Source organism: Podarcis erhardii, assembly GCF_964252035.2.
Source record: "Podarcis erhardii genome assembly, chromosome: 1".
Lineage (NCBI taxonomy): Eukaryota > Metazoa > Chordata > Lepidosauria > Squamata > Lacertidae > Podarcis > Podarcis erhardii.
The window spans coordinates 48,284,430-48,306,455 of record NC_138497.1 but is presented as its reverse complement, the minus strand read 5'-3'; the positions used below and the strand labels follow the sequence as shown (position 1 = coordinate 48,306,455).

Sequence of the window (22,026 nt, the reverse complement as noted above, 5' to 3'; positions counted from 1 at the left end):
ACACCGGCCTGCTTTGGAACTAGGTCACTAATTTCTTCTTAAGTGCTTTCACAAAATCTTCCTCCCTGTGGCATAGCGAACTCTTGCTGCTGCTGCAGAACTCATCCTCCATTGTCTCTTGTGCCTAAGAAGCAAAGTCTCTGTCACCTGCAGCTCTTAGCTGGTGTCCTTTTTGAAATGGAAACAGTGAATGAGCCATGCTTGCCTATGAGACCAGTACTCTGCAGTCTTCTGGATTCAAATGGAATCCAAAAGCTCAGAAGCATGGTTCTTCTTTTTCATATTTTTTTTCAGCCTTCATTATTACGAGCCATTTAGCAATGAATGTTTCTACAACAATTCCCATGCTGCCTTTTGTATGCATGCCCAAACTCAAAACTCATCCAGGAACTGACCAGGGCAAAGAGGGGGCTAAAGTGAAAAAATAAGCTAATCCTGTTTTGGCCTGGAAAGGAAATAGATGTTGTGGATATGGCATTGGGCTCTGTCTGTTGATTTTATTATTTTTCACTAGCCTTTTTCTCCATCATTCTTAAGAATCCCAGATGGCATCCTTCCCAAATCACTGGATTCCTGGAGCTCCCCCGTTGGCATCACTTCATTTAAAAGTGCTGTTTCATAGCAGTGCTTCAAATTTCTATCACAACAGCAGTGCAAGTAACCATATGACATTATGCAAATAAAGCTCTCCACAATAAGCATTTAATACAATCCAAACATATACTGTACAAAAATAACAATTATTAAACACAGTACCAAAATGTCCCCAAAATATATGGCAATCTTCCACGGTTGGTAGAACTCATGCAGTTTGTATCAGGCTGCCACTGATGTGCTGTGGCTAACAAACTAAACCCTGAAAACTCCATCGGACAGACTCTGAAAATAGTGGCAATGTGTTGAAATAAGCTGGGTTATGGATGGCCTAATTAAGAGCTAAGCAAAGCATCCCAGGAAAAAGCTACCCGTTCTGAGGGTGGGAGGCAAGGGGGACCCCCAAGTCTTGGCCAATGTAGTTGTGCAGAAACATCAGCACAGTGAAGCTTCCCCAATCCTACTTCCCCTAATGCTGAAAGTCTCACAGCTGGGCATGTTTTTTAAAGAAGAAGAAGAGTTTGGATTTGATATCCCGCTTTATCACTACCCTAAGGAGTCTCAAAGCAACTAACATTCTCCTTTCCCTTCCTCCCCCACAACAAACACTCTGTGGGGTGAGTGAGGCTGAGAGACTTCAGAGAAGTGTGACTAGTCCAAGGTCACCCAGCAGCTGTATGTGGAGGAGCGGAGATGCAAACCCAGTTCACCAGATTATGAGACTACCACTCGTAACCACTACACCACACACACAACAGCTTTTTTTCTGACAGCACTCACTGGTAGGGACTACTAGCACTGTTTTTTCTGCTGCCTGTGGCAGACATTTTGTGCTAGCACCCATGACACTTTTATCAACATATGAGTACCAGCATCCCCCTTTTTACATAGATAGATACTAAAAAAAGACATTCTAATTCTAGCACTGATGTACAAAAAATACCCTTTGCAATTTTTAACACACATTCCCCCCCCCCTTTTATCAGCAACTGTGGCAGATGAATAAACAAGTGAAGCAGAATCCCTTTTGTGGGGACCAGATAATATGTCAATAGCACTGAGCGGGGACAGCACCAAAAGTAGAGTAGCACCAGAGAGAGCTTAGAATCGCACATGTAGTTATATATCAATCTTTCAATCAAAGGGAGAGGGCATTCTCTCCTGCAGCCACTAAACTGTGGACTCCCCTCCTTGCAGACATGTGTCTGGCACCTTCATTCATTTATTTATTTTGTCTGTCGTGGGTGCTTTAGCTGAGATTCCTGCATTGCAGGGGGTTGGAAATAAATTTCCTGCCTGATGGCAAGAGGCAGAGTTCCTTGTATATCTTCTGACATGTGCTGAAGGAACATCTCTTCACCCTAGTCTTTGGCACCTGAAATAGATACATGTTAGAATCCACCTTATTCTTAGCATAAATTGTTTTAATATTGTATTTTTATATTGCGTAAGAAATCTTATAATAAATCTATTGACTAGTCAAACAATCCTATTTTTGGTCAGCTTTTCTATTTGGTTTATGTTTGTCACAATGCAAATATGATGATTCTTAAAAAGTCCAAACTTCTTACATTTTCTTTTTATGTAAGAATTGGGAAAATGGAGAATTGTTCTTCCATTAAAAATATTTTTGCTGTATTTCTGAAGTGCTATTAATATTAACCTGCTATATTAGTTGCACTGGAATGACTTAATTGCCATGTTGAGGAGTAATGATTCTATGTTAGATGAGTATCTGGGTACTCAAAGAAGAAGAAGAAGAAGAAGAGAGTGACACCTACTCCCAAATATTCTGAAAATCTTATTTTGTTATGGACAAATTGGGTGTGAAACATTAGTTGCTAGCGGAAAGTGATGGAAGTTTATCATGAGGTTTCTTCAGTTGCTTGCTTCCAGAGAGGGGGAAATGGAACGCTACAGGAACAGACAGATTGCCAATGCAGACACACACAGAGAGAGAGATTTTTCAGGTGCTTGGATCAGCATCTACTTTATAATAATCTGAGAAAACATTCCTTTCTGAATGTGACCCCTGCAGCAGAATAGTACTTGGTTTTTTTAGTAGGCATTAGCTTCCCACAGCTCAAATTCTTTTGGTTTTATTTAGTGCATAGCTTGAAGTGAAGGGGTTTCAAAGTGGGAATGAGAGAGATTAGCATTTGTAGTCCATGTATTACACAATCTTTGATTCCAGAACACTTGTTTTTAATGCGGTTTCTGCACATGCTAGTATAGAGAGAAGTGAGGGGCAGATGGGCCGTGTCCACCTGGGAAGGTAGCCGATCTAGGAGAAGGAAAACTCTGGTTAACATTTTACCTTTTTCTAATTTTCTTTCATTCAGCCTCTGACCCTTTCCCTTCAGAGGAGGGAGGGCCTATTTTCCCTCCCTGCTCCTAAACATCCCTTTCTCCCAACCACCTTTACTCAGTATGTGGGGAATTGCTGGTACTCGCATTGAGAAGACACCATTTCAGCAAGGCCCAGTGTTTGAGAAACGTTGATGTAGATCTGGGCCCACAGGCTTGCAAACGGCCACCCAGTTTGCATGCATGATTCAGACCTACAATATTAGCCAAGGTCAAACTTGAATGCTTTCTTCTTTCTTTCTTTTTGCTATGGAAGATCTCATCTCCACTCTGTTGGCCCAAGGCTGGGTTATTTTTAATAACTCTTTTGTGCACTCAAGCCATCAGATGTGAAATTTCAAACAAAGCTGTGTCTTGTACAGTGACATTACTGCTCTTTGAGCCGTGTCCTGGAAAATGCAGTGGCAAGCCTGGATGTGTGTGATGGGGTGGGGGTGGGAGGTTAATGAAACCAAGCCCGCCATTTACAGCTAACTAATTACAAGATGCAGTAATTGCGCTAATACAGTTCCCTACATGTCATCCCTGCCCTCCATCCTCACTCTTGTGCCCTCTCTCACCTTACCTTTCTGTTGAATAGGAATGACTGAAAAAGATTCTGTTGATACAACCGCTGCGCTTTCAAGTCATGCAATTAAGAGAGGAGTTTCTTTCGTTTGGTGTCGTTCATTAGCGGGAGAAAATGCTTGCTGGGTGCCCTGTTGCAGCTGCTAAGGAATGAGCGAGGGATATCAATCCTACTTAAAGAGGTTTACAGATCAGTGGGCCTCTAGTCCAGAAAAACAGTATGAAACATGGGTCTCTCAAAGGGGCCAGGATGCTGCTGGGAGCCAAAGGAAGGGAAACGTCCCTGCCTAATTACCATTGACAGCAATCTCTGTACAGTGGAAGAGCTTGACAAATCACAGCTGGTCCCCTAACAGACAGTAAAGAGTACCAGGATGATTAAGTCTAACCCACCACAATCTTGTCAAAAGACTATGCATTAGATCTGTTGATCTGAGATAGGGAGGGGGCTGACACACAGGGAAAGGTGGCTCTCCAGGCACTGTAGTCCTAGTCCACTAAAAGCAGTTATGGGGACCCTCGTGAGGAAACTTCCACCCTCCAGATGTTGCTGAACTGCAACCTCCCATCATCCCTGGCCATTGGCCAGGCTTGCCGAGGCTGATGGGAGCTGTAGTTTAGCAATAGCTGGAGGGCCAGAAGTTCCCCACTCCTGACTTGCAGCTTTAAAAATAAGAGCCAGCACTTTGAATTGAGGTTGGGAACAAATAGGCAACCAATTCCAGCGAAATGGTATCAGATTAATATACCCTGCCCAGTCAGCACCTGTTATTAGTCAGACAGTGGCATTCTGAATTGGCTGAAATTTCTGAGCTCTTTTAAGAGTTACTAAGTGACTGCCTTCTCCAGGAAAGTCTACAGCTGGCCTACCAGGCTAAGCTTATAGAAAACATTTCATCCTCTCCCACTGCCTCTAGATCAGAGGTCTATACTCACTGCCTCCAGGCAAGGGCTAGTCACCACCCCCAGCAAATCTTTTTGGGAATCCCTCCCAAGACTACACCAATTTTGGACGTGATGGCAAAAGGGGGGGGGGGAAACCACAACAGGGAAATAGTGCTAAAGTGGACACGTTTGAAGCTCTCCACCTCACCAAGCCCATTGTTCTCCAAATCACACATGCCACTTTTGGTCCTCAGAATGGTACCTCCCTTCCTGGAAGAACTGTAGCTGCCTAACGTTCAGCGTGGTAACCCTATTCTTTTACAGATTCCAAAGTGTTTGCAGAGCAGATACTGGGTGTCCTTCAAATCATCACGAAGAGAACACCTGGTACTTACACAACCTTACCATATAAAAAGTGGCTACTGAGATCAAATAGGTTTGCTAGAAAGGGGGCCCCATCTTGGATTTTGTGGAGAGTTTTAATTCTCTCTCTCATTCTTCACCACCTTCCTGCACACTGTTGCTTGACTGGGCAGTTCTGCTTGTATGGGAGATATGGTCAGTCCACCAACAGAACTGAAGGAGTCCGATCATGAAAGTGGGTTAAATATCAATGTATAGGATGCCAATGTTAAATCGTTAAATGATTCCGTAACGTGGCGGCAGGCAGAGTGCTTTGAAGACGGCACAATCGATTCAAGACAAATAATGATCTTGCCAAAGGAAATCAGGTGTAGCAGGTGGTACTTCCAAGAAAATGAACTAATGATAATGGCTAATGAAGCCTTTACTTCAAGTGTTTATAGATTTTAACATCTGGACATTTGCTGGTTGCCCTACAACCTACGGCATATGTCTTGGTTGTCTAAAACTGTTCAGCTTGTCAGCCTGAGAAGAATTGCCCATTATGAGTGCTAGCGTGAATTTTAAGGGGCCAAGCAGCCTGGGTGGAGCAGCTAGCTCTCAGCATTTCCTATCTGGATGTGCCATGGAGTTGGAGCCTGTCCCTTTTTGCCCTCATCAATCAAGCAGCTGAGACAAATAGCAATTTAATATCCCTGAGTGGTCAAGTTTCTAAGAGCACCCTGGCCCTCTGTCATACCTGGCTGAAGAAGCAGAAGGGGAAAGTTGGGAAGGTTCAGCCCGTTCAACTGCTGAGAAGTCTCCTCTAATGTGCCACAGAATTGGCATTAGGGAGTTCTCACAGCTATACTATGTTGTTACTTTATTGAGCATTTCATTTTGCCATGCCAGATGGCTTCTAAGCACACAGGACTAGTTAAAACACCAAGCGGCTATGTTTGGGGCAGGCAAGAGGGTCTAATTTCATGTGCTATAAGAACCTATAACAAGGATGTTGCTGGACTCCAACTCTCATGGCCAATGATCAAGGGTGATAGGAGTTGGACGTCAACAATATCCGGAGGACCACAGATTGCCCGTCTTTGCCCTGTACTAAAAAATGGAATCATGTAGTTGGAAGCAAGCCATGGCCAATTCCCTGCTGTCTGGCAGAATCAACTGTCCACCCACTAGCCCTTAATAGATCAATGGTTTGCACCACCATACGCCACAAGACCAGAAATGTGTACACACTACAAAATGCCACTTACAAAGCAAATAAGCGTAGAATGGCTTGGGTAAGTGAGCTGAGCCATAGCTGTAGGGGACGGCAGAAAACGACACTTGGTCACATAAATTACTGGTTTTTATATTAATAAGCCAGACTGTCCTTAGCTTAAAAGAAACTTAGAGTTTGAGCACACATTGCGCCTGACTGCCTGACTGCTGAACCAAGAGATAATAGGTACACTTACCTGTTCAGGGCTGCATCTTCTTATAAGAGGCTTTGCACTCAGATAACACATATCCAGGTACAAAATGCTTGCACATTATCTCAGTCGTGAAGTGTCCATGTGAATAAATGTGTGTCGGTGATGACTAGGAAACCGTTGGGTCCACTCAAAAACATTTGAAAGTGTGGGGGGTTTGATTTATACTCATGTGCTTATCCTAACTAATCCAAGCAACACTTTGGTATTTTAGAACTTGGGTAGCAGTGCCTAAAAATAAATTGCCTCGTAAGAAGTAGCCCCGAGTCAAGACATGGAAATTTTGCTGGAGGCAATTCACAAGAGAAAAAAGAGAATAGAGAACCTGCCGGGAGGAGTGGGGGGGAAGCAGCCCAATGCCACTGATTGTACAAAATATATGTGATTCCAAAAGCTAGAGGATTGGTTGCCATTCATCCCCACTCCCAGTCAGAATTCCAATGATCCAAATTTCTGATGCCTTCACCACTTGTTCCACCCCCTTAATCAGGTCATCCTTGATGCCCCAAGCCTCATACTGACAGATGCAATTCTATGCATGTTTACTCAGAAATAAGATTTCCGTGGGACTTGCTCTGTGGTGAGTGTGCATGGCATAGTGCTGCGACTATTGTAATAATTAGAGACGCTGGATACCTTTCTCACTGAGATGTGCTACTGAATTAGAAGGCGAAAGCTCTGAAACTGTCGTGCACATGCCAGAAATTCAAAATGGTGACACTAAATAACACCGTGAACAAATATGATTTATTTAGCACTTCTTGAATGTGTAGCATCACAGACACAGCTGTGTGCTTTAAACATAACAAGCAAGAAACTAAGTAAAGAAGGGGTCAGGTTTAATCGCTTGATGTTGTTCTTTGTCTTCCTTCCCTTCTTTCCTCTCACAGAAATGGAAGATGAAAGGCAACTTCATCCAGCACTTCGTCAGTGGCCTTTGCTTAGAAAGCCAGTCCAGCAGACTAGTGACCAACATCTGCCAGTCAGACATACTGGGCCAACAATGGCAGCTGCTTCAAGCCACATGATGGTTGCCGGGCAACTTCTCCGATGCTTTTGCATGAGACTCTTGGGAATGGAAGGGGTTAGGGTGGGGGATGAAGTTTGATTATTTTTAAACCCTAAGTATTTTGATTGTGAGCCTAAGCCGATAACTATTTCAGTTGAAATGTCAGTGTTTTTGGATCCATTAACGAAGCACGCCGAGATATATGGAAAGATCCCTGGAAATAGCCCACCTGCTAGCCGTTTCCCCTCTGTGAGTAACTCCATAAGAAGCTCCACAGCAGCTCACGGCTCGGGAAGGGTGCAGCCCAGTAGCCCAGACTTAGGTGTGACTAAGACTGACTGACAACTCTTCTCCTCTCCTCCATTCCTTTCTCTCCAGAGAAACTTGTGTTCTCTGGCCCCATGGAGTTGTTGCAATGGATGTCTGTGACAACGCTTAATATGAACTCCTGGTGGATTTGTTTGGCTTCACTGGCATTTTGAACTGACATCACTTCTCATTTTGCATGTGTGTTGTACAAAAATGCTGTATGAGAAAACTAGCAAGAATTGTTGTGGCTAAGTTATTGGGAGATGCCTAATTGTGGGGGGTGGGGGATGAAAGAAGCAGCAGCTAGGGTCTTTATTGTTGTTTTTTGTTTTGTTTCTGTGTTTGGTTCCTCACTGGCGTGTGTTAATATAATTCATCGCAGAGATTCTCTGTACGGCTTCTTGTTTGCTGTTTCTGATAGGGTTGATGGTACATTGCAGTAAGAAACTTAAAACCCCAACTGGCTAAATGGTCTGTTGGTATTTTTTATTTTATTTTTATTTTTTAAAATGAGTCCTGAAGCGCAAACGCTGTCTGAAAAGCACATGGACAAAAGGTCCCCTTTTCCCCTACAGAGGATGCGGCATAAGTGATGCTTTTTGTTGTTTAGTACTGTCTTTACCTCTTTTCTTCCACCACTAGGAAAACAATGTTTAGAAAATGAATGTCTAAGCTATAGTGGATAGGTTATTGGAGGTCACTCTTGAGACTGATAAATGTGAGGCAGCAGCTGCTAGGGAACCATCCATTAAGTCTCATCCAGAAGCATTCAATGACATTACCCTGACAGCCTGTGTTAAAAGTGTTGGTGCTTTCTATGCTAAGCGAAAGGGCTTGAAGGACTCAGAAGAGAACAAAAATCATTCCCTTCTGCCTTCACTAACATGCATGAGAGATATACAGTTACCTGCAGAAAGCAACCCATTATATTATTTACCATATTCTTGTTTTTATAAAAAAAAAAAATTATTAAGGGTTTTTTTAATACAATAAAGAGAAAAAACAGCATAAGCAATTTGGCATCATGTAATAACCAATTTTTCTTCATTTTTGGACTTCCTCACGTCTCTCGCTCCTACTTTCCAAATTTATAAAACTTTAACCAGCAATTTATCACCTTATTTCCATTCTTATTGTACCCATTTCCAATGTTTTGTCCCAAACTTTGAATATTTTTGTCTAAATCTTAAATATCTAATTTTACCATAATGTTTATTCAAAATTTATTTTTCTCATAAAATTCACTCATTCTCATAATCTTTTCACCAAACTTTATGGTGCCCTGTTATTTTCAAATCTCTCATCCTTCTTAACACTCAAATAATTTACAGTGTTTTTGTAGGTAGTCCTTGAATTTCTTCCAATCCTCTTCCACTGCTTCCTCTCCCAGGTCTCGGATTCTGCCAGTCATTTCTGCTAACTCCATATAGTCCATCAGTTGCATCTGCCATTCTTCCAGCGTGGGCAAATCTTGAGTTTTCCAATATTTAGCGACAAGTATCCTTGCTGCTGTTGTTGCATACATAAAAAATGTTCGATCATTCTTTAACACCCTCTGGCCAACAATGCCCAAAAGGAAGGCCTCTGGTTTCTTAGGGAAGGTATACTTAAATACCTTTTTCAGCTCGTTATATATCATTTCCCAGAAGGCCTTAACCCTGGGGCAAGTCCACCAGAGGTGAAAGAACGTTCCTTCAGTTTCCTTACATTTCCAACAATTGTTGTCTAACAGGTGATATATTTTTGCTAGCTTGACTGGGGTCATGTACCACCTATATATCATTTTCATAATGTTTTCTTTCAAGGCATTACATGCTGTAAACTTCATACCGGTGGTCCATAACTTTTCCCAGTCAGCAAACATAATATTATACCCAATGTCCTGTGCCCACTATTTACCATATTCTTGTAAGCACAGCTTGTGCTGAAGAACCGATGCCCAAATGGTCAAGCTGTGCTCGTGTGCCTGGCCCATGTTAACAAATCAAACAGAACTGGATTTCCTTCTTAAGACCTAAGGAGGTGCTTCACAGCCTGTTCCCGAGACCAAAGCCAGACTTTTGCATCCATGCACAAGGTAATGCCAACTTTGCTGGGTTGTGTTTATTTACTTTTTTCCTCCCTGGAGTGTAAAACATGAACTCGGACCATTTGCTGACTTCCTCCTGATCCTGTCACTTTCCCCAGCAGACTTAGAGACTAGCACTTTGCCCCTTTGCTACTGGCTGAAAGCTTGTGACTGCAGTGCACCCAACTAAGACTGTGCTCCTGTCGATATCTGTTTGGGAATAAGCCCATTGAACTCATTGGATCACAGCCAGAGTGGTGTTACTTGAATGTTCTCTTAGTTCTAGGACTTCTGCTTGAGCAACGGAATGTCCTGCCCCTCTTCTCCCCCAGTGTGTCCCCTAAATCAATTCCACAGCCCTCTGGAGAACATTTGGGAAGGACGCTGGAAATGTGGGCGGGGGGGGGAGCAACCCCATTGCGCAAATGGAAATCCTTGAGCTGATGGGACATGGTAGTTGAATACCACCCAGTGGGACTTACTGTTGAGTTAACATGCACAATATCAAGTCTCAGATGAGCTGCATGGCACTGTGCAACTGACCTGCATCACTGCATAGGTTGCATGAGCTCAGTGTTGACATGCAACTCAACATGAATTCTGGTGTGTATATGTTCCCAGGATCTAAACCAGTTTCAAGAGCAGACCCTTTTGTGCAAACACGGTTCCCTTTAGGAGAATGCTAACAAGAGAGGGACCTTGGCCTCTTCCACCTGGTTTGAATTATACTTTGAATGGGAACAGCAGGAGAGAAAGTCATGGCCTGCATGACTGTTGCAAGACTCATGTTAGTGAATTGTTCCTTGGCACAGCAGTACCACTGTTTGCCTGTCAAGTCTGTGTCATCTCAGAGAACTGAGGTGCTGCCTGCATGCTGACATTAGTATAGGCCCTGCAATGTCCTAAAGAGTCCTTCATGTGGTCACCTTATACCAGAGGTCTTCACTACCAAGAGGTCTGGTTCACATTAAAGAGGTCTGGTAACATTAAACCATGATTTAGCGGAAGGATGAATATCTATGAGTCTGGAATGAAGCATCGGCTCTCATGCTCCCCCCCCCTTCCCACCTGACTGGGCTTCTGCCAAGTTTAGTTCGCTTTTGAAAAATCTCAAATTAGCGTTATAAACAAACCAGGGATTCTGGTTTAAAGCAATGGTTAATTGCTCAAGAGGCCAGCTTTGAACCATGAGTTAAGAATTGTTTGTTTTAAACCAGGATCCCTTGGCTATATATGTAACACCACACAAATACATTAATATGAAAGCTAAATTGATCACAATTTCATGCAGTTTCTGTATATGGCACCAAGTTGAAATCTTTTCAACCATGGCATCATACATTCCACTTGTTGCTGGAACTGTGTAATGAGCACTCAGAGACTTAAAATATGAACACTTCAGACGTTAAATTCTCTGCATGATGTTGATAATTAATCATGCATGTCTGAATTGGCCCTAAGGTGGTAGAATCATGAGAGAACTGTGCCGTATCAGTTTCTGTCTATTAAACCTGCATGTAGAAAGAGTATAGGTGTGTGATTGTGTGTGAGTCCTTATATCTGGAGGTAGAGGAGACTTCTGAAGAGGGGCAGCTGCCGAGATGGCCCTGTTGAGGAAGTAAGCACTTGGAAAGGGCCATTTGTTGCTGTCTATATCTGATGCTGCTGTTTCTCTGTTAGATCGAGCTGGGAAGCAAACAGCTAAGTGAAGTCACCTTCACTGTAACTTTGGGGGACTCCATGATTGTCCGTTGCAGCCATTAAGCAGGCAACTCTAAGGGATCACAACAGTAAGATTTGGGAAGCTTTCAGAGGTAATGAGAGATTTTCGGATCACATTAGAGGCACTCAAGAAGTATGGCTCATTCAGCAGGGAAATCAAAACCAAGCCTCACACTGCTGGAGCTAACATCAGAGCAGGAGGAATACAAGGGGCCAGTGGCGTAGCGTGGGTTGTCAGCACCCGGGGCAAGGCAAGTAATTTGCGCCCCCTAACCCTGGATTTGCGCCCCCTAACCCTATCCCTAACCCTAACCCCCAGATGTTGCGGCCGGTGCGGCCGGCCCCCCCTGCACCCCCCACGCTACGCCACTGCAAGGGGCGACAGTAAGACCTGTCAGTATTATGGCTTGCTTTCAGTATGAGTCTTTCCAAAATAAAAGGAGAAATTACTCTGTTTTTAACTTCCATGCGTCTGCTAACAAAAAGCAAGGATTTCCCCTTTTCCTAAGTTGTAGCCTGACAGGTGCAAAGACTTGTATGTTCACATCACTGCTTAAGTGAAGATTACGTGTCTTAATATCAAGCCATTTAAATTGCTAGGTGGTGCTAAAAGTCCCCAGCACAATCCATGCCCCAGGATTCAAACACTGCTTTTCAAATTCAAATAAAATCAAGGTGTTTCCTAAATGGCCTTCCTCTACCGTTACAAAATCAACATAATATACTACTACTTCCTGTGACATTCCTTTAAAGACCCTGATTGAGAAACACACCTGGATTTGCAGTCCTCTGGCTGAGCAGCAGGTGGCAGGCATAGTCAGCTAAGATAGTGCTGTGCGTCTTCTCTGAAGGTCTAAATCCAAGCCCTGTCCGGAGTGGGGGAAAGGAGTGGCTGTGTTAAGATACTCGGCAGGTTGGCATCCCTAACCACCTGTTAGGTGCTGTGTCCATTATTCTGTGTGTTGGGGACCACAGACAGAAGTCTGAATGCTGGATACAGGGAGGAATCCAGCATCTGATTTGGGGCTGGGGTTTCTGGTCCAGCAGGGGATGCTTGTCTAGGGAAGCCACCTTCCATGACAAAGACCTTCCTCCCCCCCCCCCCCCGAAAGCCTTACAGTGTTTTAAGTAGAGGGGCTGAGTGTAGCCTTCAGCTTGTGAAATATGCAGTCAGAATGAAACAATGACAAGTGATTTCATTACCAGGAAAAGGTGGAATAGGGATTTTTAAAAGATTTAATGAAATCTTATCCAGTGTAATTGGATGTGCAGAATGGGGAATTAGCAGGATTTATTTAACAGGAGCCAAAAACGCTGTCCAGAAATCCTTTTGGAAGGCTTTGTTTTCTCCTCTCCTTTCATTAAAATGAACTTTGCCAAAAGTAATTTATGTGGACGCAGGTTTGTTTTCTCCCTTTCCCTAACCAAAGCATGTACCAGAACGTGTCAGGATGCTGGAATAAACTCCACTTCTGAAAATGTGTTTCAGCATTTTAATTGGGTTCCATCTTAGGCTGCATTTGCATTAACGCTTCAGCACAGGATTACTTCTGGGACTGCAACAACCACGGGAAGGCGCCTCTGCAGCTGTAAATTCACACCTCCAGTGATAGCTCAATGTTACACCAGCTTTAGCTGCCACTAAAAGACCTGGCAGTAGTTCCAAGGGTCTAGGCATGAAAAAGAAACGTGCAGGCAGATTTAGGATTCAGCACGAGGTGGAGAGTTTCTCAAATGGAGCATCACTGCAAACTTTATTCATTTCAAACCGGCAGATGGACACATTTATCACAGCACAAAGTGCACTTTGAACATGGACACAGAAGACATGACAGCCTAGGAAGGTACCTGAAGTTAACATGAGCACAGCATCAGGAGTACACAAAAAGAATGCAGTCTCATGTAAAGGATCTTGTACCCGTGCTAAATTACTATTATAAACACCCATGTGGAATTTCCTGGCTTTAAACTGGACTGACCTTTCCTACACCTCCGTTTTGATTAGTCTTTATCAGCGGTTAACTTCAATATAAACTCTGCTGAAGACTTGAAAGATGCATTACATTTTAGATACCAAACAGTGATGCATTTTGCATTGTCTATGTAGAATCTCTTGGGGAGAAATTTGGATTCACAAACTTAGGCTGAGGCATGTAAACATGTTTTTACGCCCTTGTATATATTCAGCGGCTCTCCTTCACTTTTAACATTTTGCTCCTATGTACATGTGTTCTTAAGATTTTTGGGAACATGTTTTTGGAGATTAGGTCATGGGGAAAACTCTTACATTGCAGTTGTTTCCCTACTTGCCATGAAACTCACTGTGTGGCCTGGGGCCGGTCACTCAATCTTAGCCTAATTTACCTCACAGGGTTGCTGTGAGGATAAATGGGGAGGAGAAGAACTGTGCTGAACCCCTTGGAGGAAAGGTGGGATGTAAATGTAATCAGTCCACTGATAAACAAATAGAGTGTAATGAATAAAGTTTGATTACATGCTTAGCCTTTAGTACTGCTAAGACATTGCTTTTAAAAATACTTATTTATTACTGTCATACCTTGGAAGTCGAACGGAATCTGTTCTGCAAGTCCGTTCAACTTCCAAAACATTCAAAAACCAAAGTGCAGCTTCTGATTGGCTGCAGGAAGCTCCTGCAGCCTATCGGAAGCTGCAGAAGCTCCATTGGATGTTTGGCTTCCAAAAGAACGTTTGAAAACCAGAACACTCATTTCCAGGTTTTGATCATTCGGGAGCCAAAACGTTCGAGAACTAAGCTGTTCGAAAACCAAGGTACGACTGTATTTCATTTCTGTACCAACCTTTATCCAAGGATCACAGGGCACTTTACAATATAAAAACACAAAAATACATGCCACAATAACAAAAACAAAAATACCCTCCCACACACAGTTTAAGAGGACATAAATTGTTGAATTAGCCAGAGGCCTGGAAGAAGAGGAACGTCTTTGCCTAGCACTTAAAGATAAGTCATGAAGGTGCGAGGCAAGCCTCCCTAGGGAGAGTATTCCACAAGCAGTGAGGCACTGCAGAAAAGACCCATTCTCATCTTGCCACCCTCCAGACCTCTCATGGAAGAGGCAAACAAAGAATGGTCTCAGATGATGATCACAGGGTCTGGGATGGTTCATATGAGGAGAGGCAATCCTTGAGGTCCTGAGCTGTTTAAGGCTTTATAGGTCAAAATCAGAACTTTGAAATGGGCCTGGAAACTAATTGATAGCCAGTGAAGCTAGGCCCAAATTAGCATAACCATCTTGGTCCAGAGAGCAACCAAACCACCAGATTCTGCACCAACTGAAGTTTCCAAACCATCTTCAGAGGCCGCCCGATGTATAGCACATTGCAGCAATATAACCTAGAGCAGTGTTTCCCAACCTTGTGCCTCCAGCTGTTTTTGGACTACAATTCCCATCATCCCTTGCCACTGGTCTTGCTAGTCAGGGATGATGGGAGTTGTAGTTCAAAAACAGCTGGAGGCACAAGGTTGGGAAACACTGACCTAGAGATTACCAGAGCATAGATGACAGAAGTGAGGCTATCCCTGTCCAGAAAGGGGCATAGCTGGGCTACCAGCTGAAGCTGATGGAAGGCATTCTGCACCACCAAGGCTGCCTGAGGCTCCAGCTCAGGAGGATCCCCAAGATACATACCCACTCCTTCAGAGGGAGTGTAAGAAGAGCAGGCTACCTCCCATCCATCCATCCAGTCTAGGGAAACTAAAAGTGCCTGAGTCTTATCTGGATTGAGCTCTCATCCTTGTTGGCTCTCATCCTGTCCATTACCAAGGCAAGACAATGGTCCAGCACCTCCACTGCCACGCCTGCAAATGTAAAGCAGAAGTAGACCTGTGTAGTGTTTTGTTAGTCTGCTGTTAAAGAAAAGCAGATGGACACTGGCCTAGAGTTTTCACTAAGAACTGAACAGACATGGTTTCAATGAATATCAGCCACCCCTGGTAACATTTCCATGGGAACCAATGCAAAACACAATTGAAAGCCTGTAGGAATGGAACCATTGTTAGGGCAGATAAAATGCAATGTGCATGTATGTTTTGTATAATTGACCTCTCTATATAAGAAGAGCTGAATCCCAATAGTTTTAACAATAGCAAGAAATTTTAAAAGCTCATTTTTGCCCCTAAATAAGGCTCCTGAATGGATCGGCATGTGAAAGAGCCGCATGTATGGGTGGGTGACTGAGTAAGCTGTTTTGGGGTGCAGAATGGTGTCTGGAGTATACACCAAGAAGGGAGAGCAAGAGGCCTGGAGATTTCTTAATGGAATGGGGATTGCTTGGAAGGAATGGGTTAAAAGTGCCATTGTGTTACGATTTGCTTCAAACGCCTTCATTAACTTTTCTGTTATTCTTTTACATCTCTGGTCAGATGCCTTTTTCTAAGAGCGGGGTGATGTTATGAGCTTGTGCAGGGAGGGGACTCGATTTCTCTAATGGTGCTATGATTTAGTAAATATTTGAGGGAGTCATCCCCCCACTTGATGGGCCTTGCCATTCAAATGGTGCATCTTGTGATTGATTCTGCATGGCCAGGGCTTACTTGGGCCCCCCAATATTTTATTCAAGTTGGCACCCCTGCCCCCATATTTGCCTGGTGCTAATGGGCACAGCCTGCCAGGTCTCTTAAAACCCTCCCCAGTGAAAAGACTTCCCAGTGAACATCTAGGCCACCCTGCATTTAGCTGCTAGGACTGAGCGGTTCTTCCTCCTCAGCATCTGCAGCCAGCTGGGGGGGTGCTCTTTTATTATTTTTCTTATTGTGGAGTTTCGCCAACCTCTGCCTTAGAGCTCAACGGCATCACAGCCAAGATCACTAATAGCTGAAAAAGAAAGATCTTTAAAAACCTGACAGATGTAGCTGTGTGTAAATTGTACTGAAGTGTTTACCCTTTGGGTTATAAATTACAAAGCATGAGCAATTCAAGTTGGCGCATCTCAAAGCAGGTTTTCCCCCTCCCTTTGCGCTCTCTCTCTTTCTCTTTTTCTCTTTTGTGTGTGGACTTCAGGACATTGTTTAATGCCCATGGGTTCTAGCTTGCTTAGGCACACCATTGTGTGCTCTTTTATTGTTCCCCTACCTGCTCCATTCTTTCCCCCTCTCTTTAATCTTGAGGCGAGATGTTATAGTGCCATTGACAAGGACAGCCCAATGATGTCAAAGCCCTTCTAATTATCCCAGGCTAAAGTGCCACCTCTGTTTTCTGTCTGGATAGATGAAAACAGCATTCAAGGAGACCCATTTAATACCCGGGCATTTCTCTCTCTCAAGGCAATCATTTGCTGGATGCTTTTCTTCCCCCAAGCAATCTAAATGCTAAGTAGATCTTTAAAATAATTACCATACAGAGGATGAGGAGTCAGGCTCCTCTTGGCAAACACCTGATGCTCATTAGCAATATTTAGTGTGGCACACATCACCTCGGTTTATTTCAAACTTTCTGGTCTTTGCTTGGCAAGGGCTCTGGGAAATTAAAGTGGCTCCGGTAAGTTCCTCAAATGCCCCTTGACCACCGACTTCAGGAGGTGGAGAGGTTATCAGCAAAATCAGGCTGAGCTCAAGGATAGGCTCTTTATTTCTATAGAGAGATGCTTCTGCTATGCTGGCACAATGGTTGTCAAATCTGGTGTGTGCTTAGCCCGCGAAGGGGAGAAGGGGAAAGAAGCACAGCACTCAGAAAAATGGAAACAGAAGATATGCTTACAGTATCCTTGGAAACATCACATAAGAACATACTTACAGTGGTACCTCAGGTTAAGAACTTACTGTAGTTTGTTCTGGAGGTCTGTTCTTAACCTGAAAATCTTCTTAACCTGAGGTACCACTTTAGGTAATGGGGCCTCCCACTGCTGCCGCACGATTTCTGTTCTCATCCTGAAGCAAAGTTCTTAACTCGAGGTACTATTTCTGGGTTAGTGGAGTCTGTAACCTGCAGCGTCTGTAACCTGAGATACCACTGTACTTTTATTTGTTTTCTTGCCTTTCCATAATTAAAAACCATGCTCAAGGTGGCTTACAACATGAAAAAATACATAATTAGAAACATAACAAAATCAGTCATAGACAATAAATAAAACACAAAAGAAACACACAGCTGAACTGAACAATTTCCACATAAATCATAATAAAATCTAAAATGAAGTCACAAAAAATTAATATTAGAAGCATCAACCCTACCCAACAACCCAGAGGCATATTTTGTTCTGGCCTCTGCCGGCCCCGCACTGCTTTGTGAGTCCGATCCTATACTGCAGCCTCACACAGCAGTGTGGGGCTGGCAGGGCGGCATGAAGAGGATGCAACAGGCATGTGCCATTCCAATCAGTCTGATGGGATGGTTGGAAGGGGGTCCTCCTCACATCGCCCTCCACATGCTCTCCACCCCACCCCTGGGTGCCAGGAAAACATGCTCCGCTGCTGCAACCCCCCCCCTCCAAACAATACCCTAACCCAAGAGTCTCAGCTTTTGTAGCTGGAGTTAATCTTTGCTCTACCCTCCCAAGCCAGGTGGGGAAAGAACTGCAAGGCAGGGAGCAGGTCTTCCAGGACTCATAGCCAATATGCTCTAGTTAGTATGAAGAACCTGCTTCATCAGGCCAGTGGCCCATCTAGTCCAGCATCCAGCATCCTGTTCTCACAGTGGCCAACCAGATGCCTGTGGGAACCCATGAGCAGGACCCAAGCACAAGAGCAGTCTCCTGCCTCAGTTTCCAGCAACTGGCATTCAGATGCATACAGCAGAACGCAGAAGTCGGGGCAGAGGATGCATGATTGCTGTTAAGCTGTGGGTTTCCCTGCTCCCAGGCTGAGCACATTCTGGATATACCATAGTTTATCACCAGTGCCAGTATAATGTGAATATAGGACTGTTATGTTAAGAAGAAAAAAATCCAATTAACCTTTGAGAGAAGATCTTATAAGGGGGGAAAGGGATTAGTAAGAACCAGTGAATGTATGTCTTTAAAAAAACGGACCACCAATCTACATTTTTTTGCAACTTAAATCATAAAGAAAAGGACAGACAAACCAAAAACTCAGACTAGAATGGCAATGTTTTAAAGAATACATGGACAAACACTGTTCAAGAAACAATATGTTGATATGATTAAAGGAGTAAAGTAGAAAATATTAATTAGGAATGTCATAATGAGCTCAGAATTTAAAATTTAAAAATTGCAATGATAGTATCGAATCTATAAGATAGGGAAGTTGAGATGTTGTGGGGGGGGGGTCAAAGGGTGTGGTGGTGGGAAGATATGGGGGTGGGAAGGATTTATGTGTTTGTGTATGTAAATAGTAGCCTTATTTTTGTATGTCTTTGCACCTTTAGGGTGCATTTCTTTTTCGTTTTCTGTATTACCAAAACTTAATAAAAAAATTAAAAGAAAAGAAAAGAAAAGAAAAAGAAAAGACTGTGGGAATACAATCCAAGTTACTGCTTTGCAGTCCCCAAAGTCATACCTTTTCCTTGCTTTTTTCCATTCCACACGTGTGTCTAAAGAGCTTGCACAGATGCATTTTCTTTAGTAATAAAGTACTTCTAGCTAAATACCCAAATCAAAATGGCGGCCACAACAAGGAGTGAATTACTAAATCAGCTCTAAGAGTTGGAAAAGCTTTCTAAATGAAGATCAATTTTATCAGGGCTTTTACTTCTAACTGTGTAAGATGTGTGTTTCTGAATCTCACAGTTCATTAAATAGACCCAGATAAAGTTTCCATAATGCACACTATATATTCCCTAGAGGCAGGATTCACAACAGCAGCTGAAGATGCCCTGCCAGCTCCACAAGGAGAGAGCAATGGTGAGATTGCAAGCATTAAGTACCAGACAGACAAATTTGTATCTAGCTTACTGCACAAAAAACCAAGTCTGCCATATTAAAATAATAACCAAAGCCACCAAAAGCCTAAAGTGGCCACTTCCACTTATTTCTAGCACATTTACAGTAACAAAGCAGACTATTTTGATTTCTCCTGGGATAAAGGAGAGAAAAAGACGCGAGAAATTTGCCCACCTCCTCACTTTACACTAAATCTCCAACCGCACCTCCTCGCTGAGTGATCTGCTTGGCTTTGCTCCAGTAATGCATTGCAGAAGGAAGATCCAAGCTAGTGAGATCGGGGAAAATGTCACAGACTCACAGTAATTCTCCCTGCTAGAACTCAACTGCAATGTATACCAGTGGTTTTCAACCAGTGTGTTGTGGCAACCTGGGGTGCCTTGAATGATGGTCGGGGTGCTGTGGGCAACACTGGCCTCTGTCCCCCTTCCCTTCCCTCCCTTCTCTGATGCCCCCTCGCATCTCTGCCTCTGAAAGGCATGCATAGCTGTTTGTTGCAGAACCCCTGGCTACAAGCTCAGTAGGCGAATGGTGCCTCTGGGGTGGCTAGGGGGTGCTTCCCAGGCCCCTGTGGGGCAGTGTGAGGAGGCACCTCTCTTTGGGGTGACTCAGAGACCAGGGGCGGCAGCAGCAGCTGCCCAGAGGACTCCCAAGGAGAGAGGAGAGGAGAGGAGCCTGAGGGAATACTCCACAAGGGAGGGTGTTTGAAAAAGGCTAATGATTTTAACTGTTTACAGTGGTCTTTTAAATAAATTAAAAATTTACTCCAGTCTTTTAAAAATACTTGATCTTCCTGGTTTCGGATCTTCCCCGTCAGTTTCGCCATCTCTGCATACTCTATCAGTTTTGTCTGCCATTCTTCTTTTGTTGGTACTTTGGTACTCCTTCCTTCCATCTCTGGGCTAGTAGCATTCTCGCTGCTGTCATTGCATACATAAAAAGTCTTTGATCCTCTGTTATTATTATTATACTTCTTATTATACCTCACAAAAAGGCTTCTGGTTTTTTAACAAAGGTATTTTAAAATATTTTATTTAATTCATTATATATCATTTCCCAAAAAGCCTTTACCAGTGTGCATGTCCACCCCATGTGATAAAAAGTACCTTCCTTCCTGAATTTGAACTCGTTTTGTACATTTTTGCAATTTTACTTGGTGTTAAATAAATTGACTGGAGTTTTTTAATCATTCATATGGCGATTCAAAGCCCAACCTATTTCCATGGGGATCTTCCAGCCGCTGGATCGTCTGTTGTGATGGTGGTTAATTAAATTTGTATACCGCCTTGTACCCGCAGGTCTCAGGCCCGTTCACGGGATAAAAACACAATATTAAAACAATATTAAAACACAAAATACATAATCAAAATAAAAACAAGAACTCAATTACACCCCCCCCCCAGTTTTAAAAGGGCATTGAATGTCAGTCAGACCAGGTATTTGCAAAATGTGTTGCAAAATGTGACAGAATTTAGGATTTTTTATATTTTTTTTAGTGGGTTGGTAAACATTTTCAGCAAGGCTGGATTATAAGAGGACACAACAGGGGGTAGAAAACAAGATCATCCCACATATGAAGAAACTCGAAATTGCCAGTTAGACTCCTGCTGATACTCAAGAAGCCGTGGCAGTGCACCGGGATATGGAGCCTAGTTTGTTATCCGTGCGTATGTCAGACTCAAACTGAGGCTTACTAGGAAGAAGAAAGCAACAGTATAAATTGGAAAATTGCCCGCAACCCAGCTAGCTAAGCTCTTTGCACAAGCATAGTTCAGATTACAGTAATTAGAAGGAACTAATTGCAGACGTTCCTTGTAATATCTCCAGATGGGGTTTTTCTTTAGCTTTAGTGATTTTCAATTTTGAAACCGCAGAGGAGATGAAATGCTTATTAAGAGGACATAATAAAAGGATCACTTCTCATAATATGCAAAGCCAAAGAATAACCTAATTCCGCAGATGTAAGATGCAAATAAATTCCTTCAATACCTGTGCAGTGCTGCAAATATCTAAGGCAGGAAAAAAATAGATTACAGCAAAATAGGACACTCAGTGAAAATTCACAGCCAAATAGGACACTCAATGAATATTCACTTATGTGGACTTTGAAATCCCTTTCTATTGCAGAAGCCTGAAGAATGTCTAATGCTGTCATTTTTATCAAGGCTGCAACGTTGAATTGAATTGGGATGGGTGGTGAAGTAGCTATTCTATTATCCCAACACGGCAGTGGAAGTTCTTGCTGTCAGTGATCTCCATAGTATGCTCCTGATTACATTGTAATTTTTCCACAAGCACCTCCTGATGAAACACTCAGCCCCAACAAGACAGCAAGGCTTGCTATGGGCAGACCTGAGAGGAGATACCGTGTGCTTGGGTACTTCCACAATTTTCTATCTATACTCCCATTTTCAGTGATGAACATAGAGGTGAATGCTTTGCTGGTAATCTAAAATACTCCATACCTGTCTACTCTTGTCCACTTGCATCATAGGCTGTGGAGTATGCTCTGCTCTAAGAGGTTGTCATTATAATGTGCGCTCTTTTGGGTGGGTGGGTGTTTTCTGCTCTGCAGGGAACTTTGTTTCAATGTATTTGCATTAGCAATGTGAAATTCGTACGACTGTTTATTAAAGGGGGTGGGGACCCTAAACAAATCTCCAGTGAAAAGGAATGAGACTTGCAAGTGGCACTGAGACAAACCACAAAACCATATTTGTTTATTTTGTAAAGAAAAATACCTGACCTGGGTAGCCCAATGTTCATAGCTTTGGTTTTCTTTAAAGAAGTAGGCA

At 43.1% G+C, this 22,026-nt stretch overlaps 1 protein-coding gene across 1 annotated transcript in view; it reads left to right on the top strand.

Annotated features, from left to right (window-relative positions):
- GALNT16 (polypeptide N-acetylgalactosaminyltransferase 16) overlaps nt 1-8,026 on the top strand; it is a 143,772-nt gene extending 135,746 nt beyond the window's left edge. Inside the window, exon 15 of the mRNA XM_081881749.1 lies at nt 7,136-8,026. Within this exon, the coding sequence (XP_081737875.1) occupies nt 7,136-7,273 (138 nt within the window). The 3' untranslated portion in view covers nt 7,274-8,026. The remainder of the gene's footprint in view (nt 1-7,135) is intronic.
- The last annotated feature ends 14,000 nt before the right edge of the window (nt 8,027-22,026 follow it).